This window comes from Parasteatoda tepidariorum, chromosome 11 (genome assembly GCF_982258835.1).
Source record: "Parasteatoda tepidariorum strain Cologne lab strain chromosome 11, Ptep-v5.0, whole genome shotgun sequence".
Lineage (NCBI taxonomy): Eukaryota > Metazoa > Arthropoda > Arachnida > Araneae > Theridiidae > Parasteatoda > Parasteatoda tepidariorum.
Window position 1 is genome coordinate 73,291,182 of NC_141765.1, and position 18,198 is coordinate 73,309,379.

The window sequence follows — 18,198 nt, forward strand, 5'->3', positions numbered from 1 at the left end:
TAATAAAACTACTGATCATTTACAAATAATAAATGAATAATGTAATGCTAACAAATGTGTACAATGGTCATCACTATTAAATATAAGTAGGTGAATTTTAGGAAATATTGTGAGATGTTACTACTATAGACTCATAAGAAAACCATATATGAAACTATGTGAGTTCAACCTGAATTTTATCCTACGTACTTAAAAGAATTTGCAATAAATGTGAGACTTTTAAACTAATTTACGTAAACAGTATCTATTTGTATTTCAATAAAACTACTCATCTTTGAATTACAATAAGTGAATAATTCAATACTAACAAATTCGTGCAATAGTTTGCATTGTATTAATTATAAGTAGATTAGTTTTGAGTAATAATGATAAATGTCACGCTTCATTAGAAAAGAAAATAAATTATTTAACTTAAACGTCTTTTTATCCTACGTAATTTACGTATTTGAAAGGAACGCTAAATTTTTAAAATTTAATTGCAGTGATAGTATTTATGCGTATTTTAAAAAATGTACTCATCTCTGACTCACAATAACATAATGTTTACAAATTCGTGCAATAGTTTGCACTATTAATAATGAATATCACAGTTCTAGGAAGTAATGTCAAATGTTACTACTATCGCTTCATTAGAAAACAAAATATAAAACTATTTGATTTACACCAAAAACATCGTTTTATCCTACGTATATAACATCATTCGAAACAAAAACGTACATTTATTCAAAATCAGCTTCCGTGCAAAGATTCGTAACTTATAAAGTCACGAAGGTGATCAGATTGTGAATTGCACGCACAGGACAGATCAAAGAGCAATACTATAGGCAAAACCATAGAGATCATCTTCATAAAAACCCATTTCAGAATTATTATTCGCACGCGATTCAAAGGATAGATTGTCAGAAAAGGTATATTATTTAGTGGTTTAAATATTAATAAACTATTTGTTATTCTTAATTATGGATGCATTAGTTAAGTGAAAATTGCGAGAGATTTCTTTTATTTTAAATAATGAATTTTAATGAGGAAACATTAAGTTAAGTAATATATTTATTATATAGCGATGGAAACAATTGAAGATCAAAAGGGAATAATGGTTTAAGTCCATGGAAGCTGATTCTAAAAATAAAAAAGAAGTGAATTTTAGAACAGGAAGGGTTTTTCATGAGCATGGTCCATCTTCTGTGGGTAATAACTCTCGGGGCGAACCGACTTTCCAAGTTATTAATTTGTTGAAATTCATTATTCCTCAAAATGCAACAGATAGGGATCCATCCAATCTTCATTTTCGTGAAAAATGTACAAAAATCTTCCTCCCCCCTTGATCAGTTGAGAACCAAAGGGTTATTATTAAATATTTTTTAACAAAACGGACGCAAGTCAAAATAATAATAGTAATTTAGCACTAATACTGAATATATTTGAGGTAATATATCAGAAATTGTCTATAAAATACACACGCTAATGAGAGTAGATTTTAAAAATGAACAATAAAAACGCTTTTTCAGAGTGCAGAATATCGTAAATGTATTTCATTAAATTATAGGAAAAGCATTGGAATGTGCTTAGTTGGCAAAAAGTTGTATAAAAAAAGAAAATACATTTATGAATTTTGATTTAATGAAAGGACCTTCTCTTAAGGCTGAATCTTAAGAGCACGTTAAGCCGTGAAGGACATTTTTCAGGGTAAATTCTGTTTCCTCTCCATTGCCATTTGAAAATTTAAATTTTCGAGAAATTTGAGTTCAGTCAAATCTAGTATACATTATGAAGTTTCAAATGCTGAAAAACAATTTTCAAAATATCAAAATGTAAATAAATTATTGCAGAATTACTACCCCACTGAGTAATCCTGTCATAATTTGTACGCATTTTGATATTTAGAAATTTTTTTCCAACTTTTGAAACTTCATTGCTTTCATTAGACTTATCTGAACTCACTTTTCCACACTTTAAATTTAAATTATTTCTATAGGTGAAAGAGAATTTGTCATGAAGGGTTTCTCTTATGGCATAGCGTCCTCTTAATAGCTCAAAGTTCTAACCTTAAATATGCCAATTAATTAGAGTAAACGATGTTTTACTTTTTGAAATCAAACACAAAAAAGTATTTTCTCCGAATTAATATACTTTTTTCTGTACTTGGATCTGCCCTCAAAGTGCGAGTGGGGCTAATCGCAATCTGGAAAATATTACCCTAATAGTTTAGGCAGGAGATTAGTGAAACGTTAGACCTCTTGATGGTAATTTCATTTGAATTATTAACTCTTTATTTATTTCGCCATCTCAAAGCAGTTCGTATTCTTAAATTTTTATTTCTTAAGAACTATTCCTTCAAATCCCTACAAATTTCGGATTTTGTCATTTAAAATTACACATTACATTGATATTAAAAATTTGCACACATTGCAATTTCAAATGTTTTCAACGATTAGTAAAGTAAGTAAAAAATAGTAAGTAAATAATTATAAAAAAATGTTTTTGCTGCAAAGAATTATTTTCAAATAAACAAGTTTTATAATTGTGTGCAAATTTTTTTGATTCACTTCATTTGGCCCGGAGATATGTAAAAAAAAGAAAAAGTTGAAATTACATTAATTGGTTCAAACTTTCAAACACTGCCCTGCCTAAAATACTGGAACCATATTTTTCAGGTAGCGGCTACTTCTCCTCTTACAATTTTTCATTCTGAAATCCAAATTTGTGAAAAAAAATTTATCTTTATTCTGAAAAAGTCGTTTTTTTTACTTGGTTAGGTAACTTAAAATACCGTCTGATCAAATTAATTAGCATAATTAAGGTTAAATTTTCTGTCGAAATGAATTCAAAATAAAGAACATGTTAGGGGTTACAAATTAATATTGAAGCAAAGATGAACCGAAATACTGTTAAAATTTGACAAATTATTGTGGATAAGAGGAAGAATAAAAACATCAAAACCTGCTTGATTATTGGTGAAAATTGAAAGGCTATCATTAGTTCAAATTTTATAATTAATTCTTGAATCACATTTCCAAAGTACGACACTTAAAGTATCACAAAATCATCAATTTTTAAATGAAATTCTACTTTTTGTATTTCAAGTTTGAAGTGAATAGTTTAATTTTAATTAAGAGTAGATTTTATTTGTCCTTTTGCAAAATTAATTAAACATTCTCTTAATAGGTTACATTTTTCTACAAATGATATTTAATTCCTTTTGATTAAAATTTGAATTTCAAATCTTCTATTAATTTTAAATTAGAACTCAAAAAACTTGAATTTATCTTTTATTAAAATAAAGTTTATTGACTTGGGAGGAACATTCAGTTTTTTGTGCAAAACATTGTATTTCATTTACTTCTCTTAAATTGCTTTACTTTCATTGAACATTGTCTTAACATTGTCTTGTCATTGTCTACCTCCTTGTCAAATCCTGACGATCCCTGTGATCCTATGAAGAAATTTACTTATTAGTCACAAAGTCAAACGTTTTGAGTTGAATCTACAAAAAGTTTGACTTCATTTTTATAAATTTTTACTGATTTGGGAAGATTATTCGGTTTCCTGTTCAAAACATTGTGCTTTATTTCTTTCTTATAAATTGTTTTAATTTCCTTGAACATTTTCTTAACATTATCAAAATCAAAGAGAAAAACAGAGAAATGCCAAATCCATTGTTCAGATGTCAGGAAATACTACTTTCTTGACAAATCCTGACGATCCCAGTGATCCCGTGAAGAAATTTACCTATGATCACAGTTACTGGTCAAATGATGGATATAAGGAACTTCCAAATGGATATTGCACAGCTGATAATACACAACCAAATGGCAGTAAATTTTGTGATCAGGTACGAATTCAAAAATTTGATATTTAAGATACTGATTATCGTCATTAGAAGTTACTTAGACAAGTTTTCAAGAAACAAGGCAACTTAAGACAGTTTAAGAGCATTTACTTTAGAGTTGAATTGATTATTGTAAAACTTGTGTTTGCTCTATGTTTACACGTGCGAAAGTTTTTTGAAGCATATTTATTATTGTTATTTATTTATGGTGGTCTATGCTATGCAGTATGGGGTAACTTAGACCAGCAATAATAATTCAAAATTGGTTCGTGTTGATATAACAAATGTTGTCGATGTTGGGATGACAAATTCATATACTGCTCAAGACTATTATTTACTAAAGTGTTTTATTTGCAAACTTTGCAGTATTTTCATTTTTCATTTTTATTTCAGGAAGTTTTACATAAAAAAAAATACGCTATGCTATTTATCTTTTTAATCTATGTAATTACAGTAGCTGAACAACATCTGACGCTGTTTTGATTGTCAAGAGAATGAGATATTTAATATGTCAATTAAAAATACATGCCATCGTCATAAGGGGGTTTTTTGGCTTATAAATTCAAAAAATTGAATTTGTTTTATTGCATATTTATAAATCTTTCATTATGGGTTATATGTAGGTGAAATCGTTTTGACCAGAAACTATTTGATATAGTTGAGAAACGCGATCATCGAACAGGCTGTTTCGCGAAGTCAGAAGTGATGGCGCGATCAGCCAAAACAATAACTAATCATTAAATTCGCTAATTTGTACGTTTTTTGTTGAGCTCTACCTCCAGCAATGCAGCCAAATCTGAGTGAGGAATCAGTGCCCGCCAACGAAATAAACGAGTTTGCTATTGTCCAGGCATGGGTCTCAAAAAACCAAAGAGAAACGTTGTAAAAACTTTATACGCGATATCCCAATCATAATTTTTTTTAGTGGGGTGTTTGGATTTCAGAAAAACCACACAATCGATTTTGATGTCGCTTTGGAAATTAGTAGAAAATTGAAGTGAAACCATCAAAAATTTAACCTTTTCCAAAATTTCAATTTTTTATGTACGTTTAAATGACAAAAAGAGTCGATGTTTGTCATCTTTTCTTCAAATGGCAGACATTTTGTGAAAAAAGGGCATTTTTCAGATTACTTTTGTTCTAATCATAGCTTCACTCATATATAATCATTAATTTTCGGTTTCACCTGTTTCAGATTATATGGTTATGAGATCAAGCTACGCCCGTTCATTAGTGCTCGGCGTGCAATGCCATCTTCGCCATCATTTTTATATGTTAATTTATATTTATTTCGGGCAAGAAAAAACCAAAATGTGACTGAAAGGTGATGAAATAAAATCTGCGAAATCATTAATCGACTTATCTTTTCATTTCACAGAAAAAAATGTTAAAAATGGGGCTCAAATCGGACCTCTAGAAAGAAAACCCCCTTACTACATATCGCACATCTGCACACTGTGAAACCTTTTAACGTTTTTATTTTTACCAATGAAAATTCTGAGCAGTATTTATACAGTGTGCAAGAAATAAACGGACCACTCTAAATAACTTTTCATCTAATGATCAGCTATTTTCACACTCCATGACTCAATTTTAAGAGTTGGAAGGAGTGACCTCAAGTATGCTAATTAATTAATGCAGATTATAATTTAAGTTAAGAAATGAAACGCAAAAACGTACTTTATCTGAATAAACAAATCTTTTTTTCATTGGATTAGTATTTCTGACCCCCCCCCTAAAAAAATGGGTAGTCCTAATCTGGGAAATATGGTATTAGTAGTTTGGTCAGGAGAGAGCAGTCCAAAGCTTGGACTCCTTAATTTTAATTTTTCTTTTTGCGTATTTTTCTTTTGCGAAGAGATTTTAAGCAAATTGAACAGTTTTTACACACAATTATAAAATTTGTTTATTCAAAGATAAGTGCATGCAAAATATAATTTTTAGTAAATATTTATTATTTTTCTATTATTTTATTTAATGATAGTCTAAAAACTTTTGAATTGCGCGGAGTAAAATTTTTTACATCATTTTAGCAAATGCAATTTTAAATGGCAAAATACAAAATTTGCGCGAAATCGATTGAATAGTTCCTGAGAAATCAAATTTTCAAGAAGTCTTACTTTTATTATTATTAAATAAAATATTTACTACAATTTATATTTCGCATGAAATCATCTTTGGATAAAAAATTTTATAATTGTGTGCAAAAAGTTTTCAATTTGCTTCGCAGACTGCTGTTACCCTCTATATTTTGGGGGTTAGAAAACCGAATCCGTCGAGAAAAAAGTACTTTTATTCAGAGAAAGTACGTTTATGTGTCTTATTTCGTAACTTAAAAACTTTTCTGCACTAATTATCATACTTGAGGTCACCCCTTCGAACCTTAACTATTGAGCCCTAGAACATGAAATGCGATTATTAGACCAAAATTTATTTCAGGTGGTTAATTTTTTTTTGCGCACTGTACATTTATTATATTAGCCTTCTCAGCAACTAAGTAATGTTCCCTGCAATGAATTCTTTCAGTAAACCAGGGGGCATTAAGTTACACCATGTTTTACTTTTTCTCTTTGAGATACACGTTTTAGAAAACTTTCATACATGTAAACATAGAGTGTAACTGAATACCCCAATTTTATAACAATTAATTAATCTCCAAAGTAAATGTTCTTAAATTATGCAGACGTCCTAAATTGAAAATTAGCTTAAGTAACCTCGAATGACGAAACTTGAAAGCCTTTTAGAAATGGCATAAATTGTTGGATTTAAATATTAAAAATTATTTTTTTAAAGATTTTCAAAGAAAAAATAACGAACAGACACTAATAATTTTTTTAAACTCTCTTTTCACATTTAAAGCATGTTGTATATCGTAATTGCGTGTAAAATGCTGTACCGTAAAATAGGGTTGCTTAGGGTCACTCGCGTTTTATGGAGATAAAAAACTTCCCACGATAGTGAAAATACAGATAATTTTTTCAGAAATTTTTGTCAATCTCAGAAGCATTATTAGATTGTGAAACAGTTGTAATTTTTCTGATAACTTCTCAAAGTGGTGACCTTGTGTCACGGAAAATATTTCTGCTTAAATTTTCCGTATCATTTAGAATAAAGCTTTACATACCACATGAAAAAAGAGTTATATGTGTATATATGTATATATATATATATATATATATATATATATATATATATATATATATATATATATATATATATATATATATATATATATATATATATATATATATATATATATATATATATATATATATATATATATATATATATATATATTATAAATATGCGAAAAAGCCCATCTGTCTTTAATCTCAGATAAGTTGCGCATGTTATGCGATTTAAGCTACGATATTCCGATAAGGGAATCAACTATATAACAAATGTGCAAATATGCCTGAGTGGGCGGTATGGTCAATTTTTTCTCAAGTGTTAAGATAGCACTGTGTGTGCGTATTGTTCTTCACATTGAAATGTGTGTGCGTAATGTTTATTTTACAATTTGTGTTTCATAAAGTATTATATGCCAGTAATTGCTACTGTCTTCCTCTAGCTCAACAAATAACTTACATAATTAAATATTCAAAGTTCATATAGCAACTCAAAAGAGATATTAAAAAAAATTTAATAGCCTTAGCTTTACGATTTCCATGAAATATGTATTTTTGACAGACACATATGTATATATTTTTTAGCCGTTATAACTCAATATGAACCTTTTAAAGCTAAATATTTTTTAAAAATGTTTTGTACGTTAGGTTTTACTAAATGAACAAAAAAAAAGTATTTTTCCTGTAAAATAAGAAAACAGTAAAATAAAAAAAAAAGTCAGCACAATAAAAAAGGGAATGTCTGTGATTGCAGCACTTTTAAATGTTGTTCCATAACTATGATATATGAAATATTTTAAAGAAATTATCAAGTTTTGTTGTTATGCACATTTCTCAGGGAACATTAAATTATTATATTCCAATACATTCTTGACATATTCTTTTATTTGAAAAATATTCCGCTTGGTCTTGCTTAACTGCCATTGGAGGAACATTTTGTGTTGCATAAAATGTGAAGTGTGCACAATGGAAGTCTTTTTAAAATTTTATTTAATAAAACGAAAGGAAATAATTATTTTTGAGTTTTTAAGTTTTAAGCGTTATTTTAGAAAGAGGTAAATTAGAACAAACGTATCAATATAAGAGAAAGCCACAAAAAAAAAATTTAAAATAACTTTTGATATTATAAATGAAGACACGACGCCGCGTTCGGAAAAGGGGGTTCCTCATTTTAGTAACAGCTGACCACTAGTATTGCTGCTCTCAGAATGTTATTTATATGAAATAAATAAAAAAAACTTTAAGCTAAAATATAATAATTTCAATTATTAAAAATATAACGTTGCTATTTTTTAAGTATCTTTTTATAATATCACGATGAAAATTTGTGGTTTTTGCATGTTTATTGATCAACCCTAAAAAATTCAAATTACGTATACTTTTTAAGAGGTTCCAAGATCCCTAACATTAAAAGAGATATAATTTAACGAAAAGAAACGTACTTGGATTTGTTTGCCTTATCTTAACAATATACATATTTCAACTAGAAAACCCATATAAACATATTTTTGCTTTAGGAAAAAGTATACAGAGATCTCGGCAGAGGAGTCCTTAGAAATGCATGGGATGGATACAATACCGCCTTATTTGCATATGGCCAGACAGGATCAGGAAAATCTTGGTCTGTTATTGGATACGGGGCAAATAAAGGTATAACTTCGAAAAAGTACTCTCTCCAAATTTTCTTTCGCATGGTAATTAATCATTGGTAATTTGAATATACTTTTAATGTTGTTTCAGCTTTAAAATACTCTTCCTTCTAAAATAGTATTATAATTTCACTAAAAATATTTACAAGAAATTTCTGTAGCTCAAAGTTGTCAGAGAATTTCTGTATGTTACAGAAATACAGTTCATTGTCGGGGAAAAGGGTGTACAAAGAGACGTAAGAAGAGCTACGATTCACTTGTATGAAGCAGTTCTTGTTCCAGTAGCACACTGCAAAAATATCACGAAACTTTCTTCGCTTTTGCCGAAACCGTTTCCTGGTACATACTCCGAGAAAAATTTCGTCTAAATGACAACATAACTATCGTCACATGTTCGAGAACACGAATTTCGTCAAAATTAAAGATATATTTCACCCTCCTATTTTCCCTCCTCTTCCATAATGTAATACAATACAGTTTCAAGTTGATAAAACATTTTCGTTTTTTATTGGAGAGTTCGTGTTTCGTCGAAAATCACGAAATTTTGTGACGAAATAATTCTCAAAAATAACGAAATCCTGCTCAAGGATTGATGAATAGTCAAAAGTGAGAGTTTTATTACTGAGAGTGATCCTGGAGGCTAGGGTCTTCAATTTCTCCCATCCTTTTAAAATGAAAGCTTTTCCTATAAGAAACAAAAAAATTCTGTATCAAAGGTTATAGGACAGATTAAGGTGAAATTTTACAGTAAACTTCAAATTTTTAAAAAACAAAAATTATTGATAGAAAGTTGCAGAAATTTTCTATTTCTTAACGCATTTTTCTACAGTGTAATTTAAGGAACACAATTTTATTTTCAGGTATAGTTCCTAAGTTTTGTGAAGAAATGTTTAGAAGTATAGAAGATAAAAGAAGAGGAGGAGATCAAACTGAGTTTGAAGTTAGCTTTAATTTTTGTCATTTAATATATATATATATATATATATATATATATATATATATATATATATATATATATATATATATATATATATATATATATATATATATATATATATATATATATATATATATATATATATATATAGATAGATAGATAGATAGATAGATAGATATACACATATATATATACGTAGGGACCGAGGGTGTGCGCTATGGTCCTCGTTAAACTGTTCTACTATAAAGTGCTCGAATTCGCGTGCAAGTCGTCGGACTACAGAAATGGGGGTGCCATCCTCTCTGCAGAGGATCAAAATTGTGATGGCATGTCTTCGGATCATCCTCAGGGATGTTTCCCAGACTACCGCCAATAGCCCATTACGTCGCCAATTGTCACTAGTGCGACGTAAATGAACTACAACAACTTGACCCGGAATCTTAGGGATCCACGGAACACCATTTGGGACTACCTTTTGAAAATCAGTATTCATGTGAATAAAACAAGACTTCAGAGAATCAATGATGACAAATGAGCGATCTAATAGGAATGGAATGTAGTGATTTTGGTGTTATCAAAATTAAATTTATGCCGAAGGTTTTAACAAAGTGTGTCAATAGATGATTTGTTGACGCATCTTTCTTTAATATAAATTTTAAGGCGATGTAGCCAAGATTGAAAAGATAGATAGAAATAACGAGAAACATGTTTTGAGATATTTTTTCCAATGCTCACTCGGTTGACTCTTCAATCAGGTATCAGTAGAGTTTTCAGGGGCAGCATATTAGGTGGTCCAATGTTGCTCTCATAGTAAGGACAGATAGTAGGAGCATCCGTGCCTAGTCCGGGATTCAAACCCTAGCCCTTTCTGATGAGAAGTCAGCTCCTTTACCACTGGTCCTGGGTTTGAATCCCCGACAAACCGTGGATGCCCTTTTATTCTCTATACTATCTGTCCTTACTGTGAGATCAACATTGGACCATCCAATATGCTGTCCTTGAAAACTCTACTAATACCTGATTGAAGAGTCAATCGAGTGAGCATTGGAAAAAATATCTCAAAACAGGTTTCTCGTTATTTATTTTATTTTAAAACATGATATTTAAAATTTTACTGTCCCATCTACTTCAAATTTTGCATAAATATTCTCTAAATATATATCTTGAAAATAAACTAAGCACAGTCGTCTGTTTTTAGATATAATATCTTTACAGATTGAGTGGGTTTTTTAAAATTGCTATAACTCTAATTTATACAGAAACAAAATTCAATTGGTTTTTGTTAGATAAAAAATTTATCATTTTTTTTAAAATTTCACTTTAAAATCTCAAGTTTATCTTAAAGATTTTACATTTTTAAATTTATCATCGATAAGTAATTTTGATTGTTTTTTTTATTTTAAACAAACATTCGTAAATCTCGAAATATTGGAAGACATAAATAAATAAATAAAAACAATTGAAAAATAATATTTTCAAGCTTAACTTTTTAAGAGATTGAGTCATAGATGAAAACGAAAACAGTTAATTCTCTATCACCAATCCTGCAATGCAAGAGAAACTCTGAGAACCCAATTTTATGAATACAGCTTGTATCGACCGCCAGTATAAAGATTGTGAGGAAGTAACTATGTTTTCGCGGTACGTTAACCATCCGAATAAACGGAATTCAGTTGAGATCCACCCTTTTCGCAATGATGCATAGACAATGGACATCATTGCTTTGTAATTAGGTTTAATGGCACAAGGAATATGAGAAAATTCATCTATTCTAATAAGGGCGGAACAATGACTCTAGAACATTTTCTGTAGTAGAAATTAATAACAGAGATTTTAACTTTCCATACAAATGTGCGCATTTATCTGTGGTTTCTGTTGTTTCAGTAAATTTTAACATTTCCAGTCTATTAATAAAATCGCGTAAAAAGATAGATGTTAGGTTCAGTAACCGGAATAAATTATAATTGCATTTAAATACACAGCTGATGTACACTACTCTGCAATAACGAAAAAGACTTTTGCAGTTTTTGACTATCTCAAGAAATACTTAAACATTCACATTCTCAAGAAATACATAAAGAATTATTTTATAAATTTCGAGGTGTTTAGGTCATGGAATTTCCCTTTACTTAACAATAAGATTTTAAGCTTTCAAAGGTTTGCGATAAATTAGAAGCAAAGCAGAATGCTTTTGATTACCCTATCCTAGCTTGCAATTTGCATCGATTACTTTTTACTATATGCAATTAATGTTTAAGTCTAAGTTTAATGTTTATGGAAATATTAATATTTTTATAAAAAACTTATTTTTGGCTTACGTTTTCTTACTCTAACTGTGAAAATATTAAATAAAAATAAGCAAAAATTTCGGAGCATTTTTTAATTAATAACAAAAATATGATTTTAAAATTTAAAAAATAAAATTCGCTGAAAATTGAGCATTGCATAAGCATTTTAAGTTGTCCTTTCACAAAGCGCATGCGGGAAAAAATATTATTTCTTCCCCAGAATTTTGTTGTGAATCATGTTTGATAATTTATGGACAAAGTCAAATTGGAATATCTTGAAATTAGCAATTTTCGAAGTAGTTTACCTTAAAATTTGAAAGTAAGAGATAAATGGTAAGGGACACAAATTTCATTTTGAATGATAAAACAAGATTTAATAATGAATGATAATACCCTAGAATAATACGAAATGTACTGGTATAAGGAACGGAAATATGTGTAATAATACATATTTTAATAATGGATACTCCCCCATAATGTCGGTATCATTTTTAATAAATCTTGTTTAATAGTACAAAATTAATTGTCGAAAAGCACTTATCATTTAGAGCTTTCTTGCAAAATTTACAAAAACTGCTTAGAAAATGTGTGGCAAGAAACTTTTCAAATTCTAAAGATATTACAGTCGGAGTTTTTTTTATAAGCTACCAAATATTATTCACAACAAAACTATGACATTTTTTTTTAATTTTCCACGCATGATCAGTGTGAAAAAGACTACTTTAAATGCTCATATCTTGCGCTATTTTTAGCGCATTTTTTAAATAATACTTTTGTTATTTATTATAAATTGCTTCAAAAATTTTGTTATCTTCATTGAATATTTTTTTGTTTACAGTAAGAGAAAAAAAAATTTCCCCCCTAAAATTGCTAATATCTCCATTATATTAAAGTTAAGCTAGCGAAATTTTATGCAGCTATTACATAAATCAAAGTAATACAAGTCAAAAGTTTATTGCTATATTTAGCGGCATAGGTTTAATAAAAACACTAGCTGGTCCCTCAAATATTCCGTTTTTGACATGTATAAGAAATCGCATGACCTGAACACCTCTAAAGTTATAAAATAAATCCTTAAATGTGTTCAACTTTGATTCAATTTTTTTTAGTACTCCTCACAGTATTGATATACTTTGCTTTGGCTATAATGATACAACATTCGAAAGCACTCCTTCTTAAGGATATAATCGTGTGAGCTGATGAAGAGATATATATTTTCATTTTTTTTCGGCTTTTTAATACATAATTCTTTCAATTTTTTAAAAAGTTTTTTGAAATTCTTTTTAAAATTCTATTTTAATAATTTTTCTTCTTCTCTTTTCATTAATCTTTATTATTTTCCAAGTTTTCTCTCTATTTTTAACTTATTTTATAAGTTCTATATACTTGCAGCTTATGGGCAGTATATAAATTTTATTATTTTTTTTCGCTTCCCTCTTTATTTCCTTTTTGTCTTTATTGTGCTATATATATATATATATATATATATATATATATATATATATATATATATATATATATATATATATATATATATATATATATATATATATATATATATATATATATATATATATATATATATATATATATAAATAGACTAAACATAACCTTTTTAAATTACTAAAAAATACGCTTACTTTATTTTATAGTGAAAACTTTTAAAGAAGTTACAACTTTATTCAATATTTTTGGTTCATGGAGCATCAGCGAAAATATAATACAAATGATGTGAACACGAGGACAAATTAAAATAAATAAGATAGAAAAAAAAAAACGTTTTTTTGCTCACTTTGATCGATACATAAAAAAATATCGTGTAATTTTCTTCACTCATGTAATTTCAGAAAATTTACATGATATTGTGGCTCTTAATGTTTAAAATTTCTGTCAGCACTGAACAAAATGATCTATTGACGAAATCGTGTAGATAAAACGACCTGTTACTAAAGTGATATGCTTTTATGCAAGCTTTTTTGATAAAAACTAGTATAAGTCAATAGTGACATAACAATATTAACTTCTGAACCATTCATATAATTATTTGTATTTACTAGGTTCGGTTTAGCATGCTTGAAATTTACAATGAAATTGTCCGTGACCTATTAAATCCCGGAGGTGACAGGAAAAGGGGTCTTAAAGTTCGTGAACATCCGAAGAAAGGGTTCTACGGTAAGAAAACATATTCTTAAAATTTTAGATATATTCTCGTATTCATGATTTTTTTAAAATTTAATACTAAGGTTTTTGACAAAAAAATAGGAAAAGCCTAGAAAGAGTGAAATTTCTTTTTTTTATTTTTTTTTTATCGAGAATTGATCTCCGGAATTACAGTTTTATCGTGTAGACGATATTTTAAGTTACGAAATCAGACAAAAACCGTACTTAACGTTTCTGATTAAACATACCTTTTTCCTTGATGGATTCAGATTTTTGACACCCAAAATATAGGGGTAGTCGTAATCTGAGAATATGGTCCCCATAGTTTCAGGAGAGCGGGCTTGTATTTCGCCATATCTCGAGCGAACTTTGTAAGCTAATTAAAACATTCTTGAGCTCATCTATAAAATCCGTTTATCAAAGATTATTCTACTCAAAAAATAAATTTTAGTATATATTTATTATTTTTTATCATTTTTTTGAATGATATTTGAAAACATTTTGAATTGTACCGTATACATTTTTTGTATATTATTTTAAAGTACATGGCAATTTTACATGGCAAAATACAAAATTTAAGCGAAATTGGTAGAATAGTTTCTGAGAAATCGAATTTTAAATATATGACTTTCTCAAAATTCGATTTCTCAAGAATTATTTAACCGATTTTGCTCAAATTTTCTATTTTGCTTGGTGAAATTACATACTTTAAAATGATAAAAAATTGCTTACTTTACAATTCAAATTTTTCTACTATTATTTAATAAATAATGAAAATGATAAATATTTATTAAAATTCATTTTTGTTTAGAATTATCTTTGGATAAACGAATTTATAATTGTGTGCAAACATTTTTCATTTCGCTTAAAAATTTCGCGAGATATGGCGAAACACGCAAGAAGTAAATTTAACATTAAGGGGTCCAAACTTTGGTTGGCTCTCCTGATTTAATTACTATTGGGACAATATTTCCCAGATTGCGGCTAGTCCCTATATTTTGGGGGTTAAAAATCAAAATCCGTCAGAAGGAAACAAAAAAAACCTGTATTTATTCAGAGAAAGTGCGTTTTTTTGCCTGATTTTTGATGATAAAATATCGCCTGCACTAATTAATTAGCATCTTTGAGGTCACCCCTTCGTAGCATTAAGAATGAGTCCTAGAACGTGAAAATCCGATCATTAGATCAAGAATTATTAAACGTGGTTCGTTTTTTATTTTGTGCACTATGCATAGTTGAATGGAGAACGTTCTCCAAGAAACTATGCTCTAGAGTCTGAGTGTAAATGACGTGCGATAATTCTCGCCTTCTCTCTCACGAGTCCAGCAGTAGGTGTTGCTGGATATCCTGCCATCACATAATCCTCCAATCTTTACTGTGGGAACCAGTAAGTCAACGTTCATTGCGGGTTGTTTGACAGACATGAATGGGTGTTTCTATTATTTTCTCTCATATCTGTATCATATAAAGTTAATCACTTCAATAAAAATCACACTAAATGAAATTTACGAATTTAGTTAAAAAACAAAACAAACAAACACTTATCCAGTTTTGTTTTAGACAATCATGATTTTTTAATTTAGACATGAAGGTGTCTAAAATCTCAGGTTTGTGTATGGTAAAAGTTTAAAAATGGGATTTTTTTCCTCTTTTCCCATTCAAGTATTAGTGAAATAATTCAAAACCTATACATCTAAGTGTCTTTAAAACCACTTAATTCTTAGCTTTTAGTTGTGATTAATAAATTTTTGAGCTGAGTAATAAAAATGAGGATCAAAGCATTTTAACAACTAAATGGGATAGTATAGGAAAATGTGACAGTAAAATGAAGTGGAAACTATAACCCAGCTTTTAAATTAAGAAGAAAATATTTTATTCAAAAATATGCCAGCCAGGTGGCCGAGCGGTTAGCGTGCCTGACTGCAAAGCAATTGACTGCGGGTTCGAATCCCGCTCTGGGCATGGATGTTTCTCTCTCTCTTTGTGCCGTCCTCTGTAGTGTGTGTGTGATGTGTGAGTGTGGCCCCCCTATAAACGGATTTGCGGCAGTGTGGCGTGAGCAATGTTGCTCGCCTCCGTGACTTTGGTTCACAGGTGCCCACTGGGTAACGCGAAATGAGCAACAATTCTGGCATCTTCATAGGCAAAGATTCAAATTCTGTGACTGCCATTGTAAAAAAAAATTATTCAAAAATATAAATTTAATTTGTTTCAGCTGAAGGGTTGAAACTGGATATGGTTACCAGTTACAAAGAAATAGAAAGAAAATTGAATGAAGGTACAACAAACAGAAGTATTGCCTCAACAAATATGAATGCCACTAGCAGGTAAAGATTAATAGTTTAATGAAAAGAAACTGTATAAAAATTATTTTAATGCTGACAGATCTATGTTTCTTAATCTTGTCGAAGATAAAAATTAACTTTAGTGCTGCAGTGAATCATTTCAAAGTAGAGTTACTTTTTTTCAAAGATTTTTTAAAGAATAAATGTTAACATTATTTTCAAATAAGTTTTTAATTATATAATTTAAAATTGTTTTACGAGCCAAAGTAGGACAATTTTTTTACTAATAGTCAAACGAGACGACACAAGTGTTTTTCAAGTGTTTATTACTCACAATTGAAGATTTTTGTCAGTCAAAGTAGTATAATTATAATTAGAGCCATATTTATACTCATAATTGGAGATATTTACCATCGAAAGTAAAATAATGTAATTATGTAATTAAGGCACGAAATATAAAATTCATGCGATTATTATTCTTATTTGAAGATTTTTGTCAAAGTAGAAAACATATAATAGTCATATAGGAAGACAAAAATCAAGTGTTTACTGCTTACGATTAGAGATCAGCCAAAGGAGAAAAAACATTATTTTTGTGAAATTGGACGATGAAATTTAAATGTTTATTTTTAGTTATATATTTTCATCAACTTAAACAAAGTAAAATTTTTGTGTTTCGAATAGGAAATTTTAAGTGCAGTCTCAATTTGAAGAATAAGCAATAAACAAAAATACTATTAACTTAGTGGTTGAGCAATTAGATTAGATTTAGATTAATTTTGTCTGAGTAACAAATTGTGACAAATGGTAGAAAATTTGTTCTTTATAAATGTTAGACCTTCCACTACCTAATTTTAAAAATCCTGATTCCTTTCCAAAACTTTTAAAACAATAAAGTACTTGAGGTGATATTTTTAAACTAATCATCATATATATTAGGATCAAGGGCGCTCACACGGATTTTAGTTAGTTACAGGGGGGTGCAGCCAGTAAAAATATTCATTAAAATTATTTCAAAAACAGTGAATAAATATTTTTTTTTCTTTTATTATTTAAGAAAAATGTTGTTTCTAGTGTACACCCTTATTTTTCAGTCGAGCTCATACAATTGTAGGAATTCATTTGATACAAAAGTCTAAAAAACCAAGTGGACAAGAAACAGCCAAAATGTCTATTGTGCACCTTGTAGATCTTGCAGGAAGGTAAGAAAATAAGAAACTATTATAAAATTGTAATTTTGATTTTAATGCTGTTTAGAGTAAATTGAATTATAATAAATTCCTTTACATATTTATAATAAAAATTGTAATAATTTTTTCCAAAATTGAAAAATCTTGTCGAATTGGCGTTTTTTTTAAATGATCAACCCTCTTTTTTTAAAAACAATTTGTCTGCTTTTAATTTCCGTTAATTATTTTCAGCAAGACTGAATGTTCAAAATTAAAGCACTACAATGTCAAAATTTTCATTCTGAAGCTATGCTAAAATAACCGTCATCGGACGATCCATCCAATTAAACATATTGTTTACGCTAAAGAACATTTTTACCTTTACGATTTTAAAACCATTTACTACTAGTGTGGATAAAAAAAACAAGAATACAAAACTATGCAGTGTTTTTAACCATTTACAACTAGCATTGTTTCAAAACCGTAAAAGAGACACTTAACTGGACATAGGAGCTTGTCTTTTCGTTAGATTGTGACTTATCAGGGCGAAACATTGTGGTGTGAACACTCTGAAATTCGAACTGCCGTTCTTTCGGTTATGAGTTTGACAGATTAGCCCTTTCAGCTGTAATATGTACTCAGCTGTAAGAAACTAAGTGGTGTCATTAGGTGGGACTAGTTGGTGCGATAAAATTCTGGTTGTTTTATATACAGTTATTTGACTGTTTTGTTTGAGTATAGTAAAATAACAAT

At 28.9% G+C, this 18,198-nt stretch overlaps 1 protein-coding gene across 2 annotated transcripts in view; it reads left to right on the forward strand.

Moving 5' to 3' along the window:
• The first annotated feature begins 3,603 nt into the window (after positions 1-3,603).
• LOC107450997 (kinesin-like protein KIF28) overlaps positions 3,604-18,198 on the forward strand; it is a 48,905-nt gene continuing 34,310 nt past the window's right edge. For both annotated transcript variants that reach the window (XM_071187704.2, XM_043038861.3), the window contains exons 1-6: positions 3,604-3,832; positions 8,475-8,607; positions 9,467-9,546; positions 13,889-14,003; positions 16,207-16,318; positions 17,371-17,478. In XM_071187704.2, coding sequence (XP_071043805.2) covers positions 3,665-3,832; positions 8,475-8,607; positions 9,467-9,546; positions 13,889-14,003; positions 16,207-16,318; positions 17,371-17,478 — 716 coding nt within the window. In that variant the 5' untranslated portion in view covers positions 3,604-3,664. The remainder of the gene's footprint in view (positions 3,833-8,474; positions 8,608-9,466; positions 9,547-13,888; positions 14,004-16,206; positions 16,319-17,370; positions 17,479-18,198) is intronic.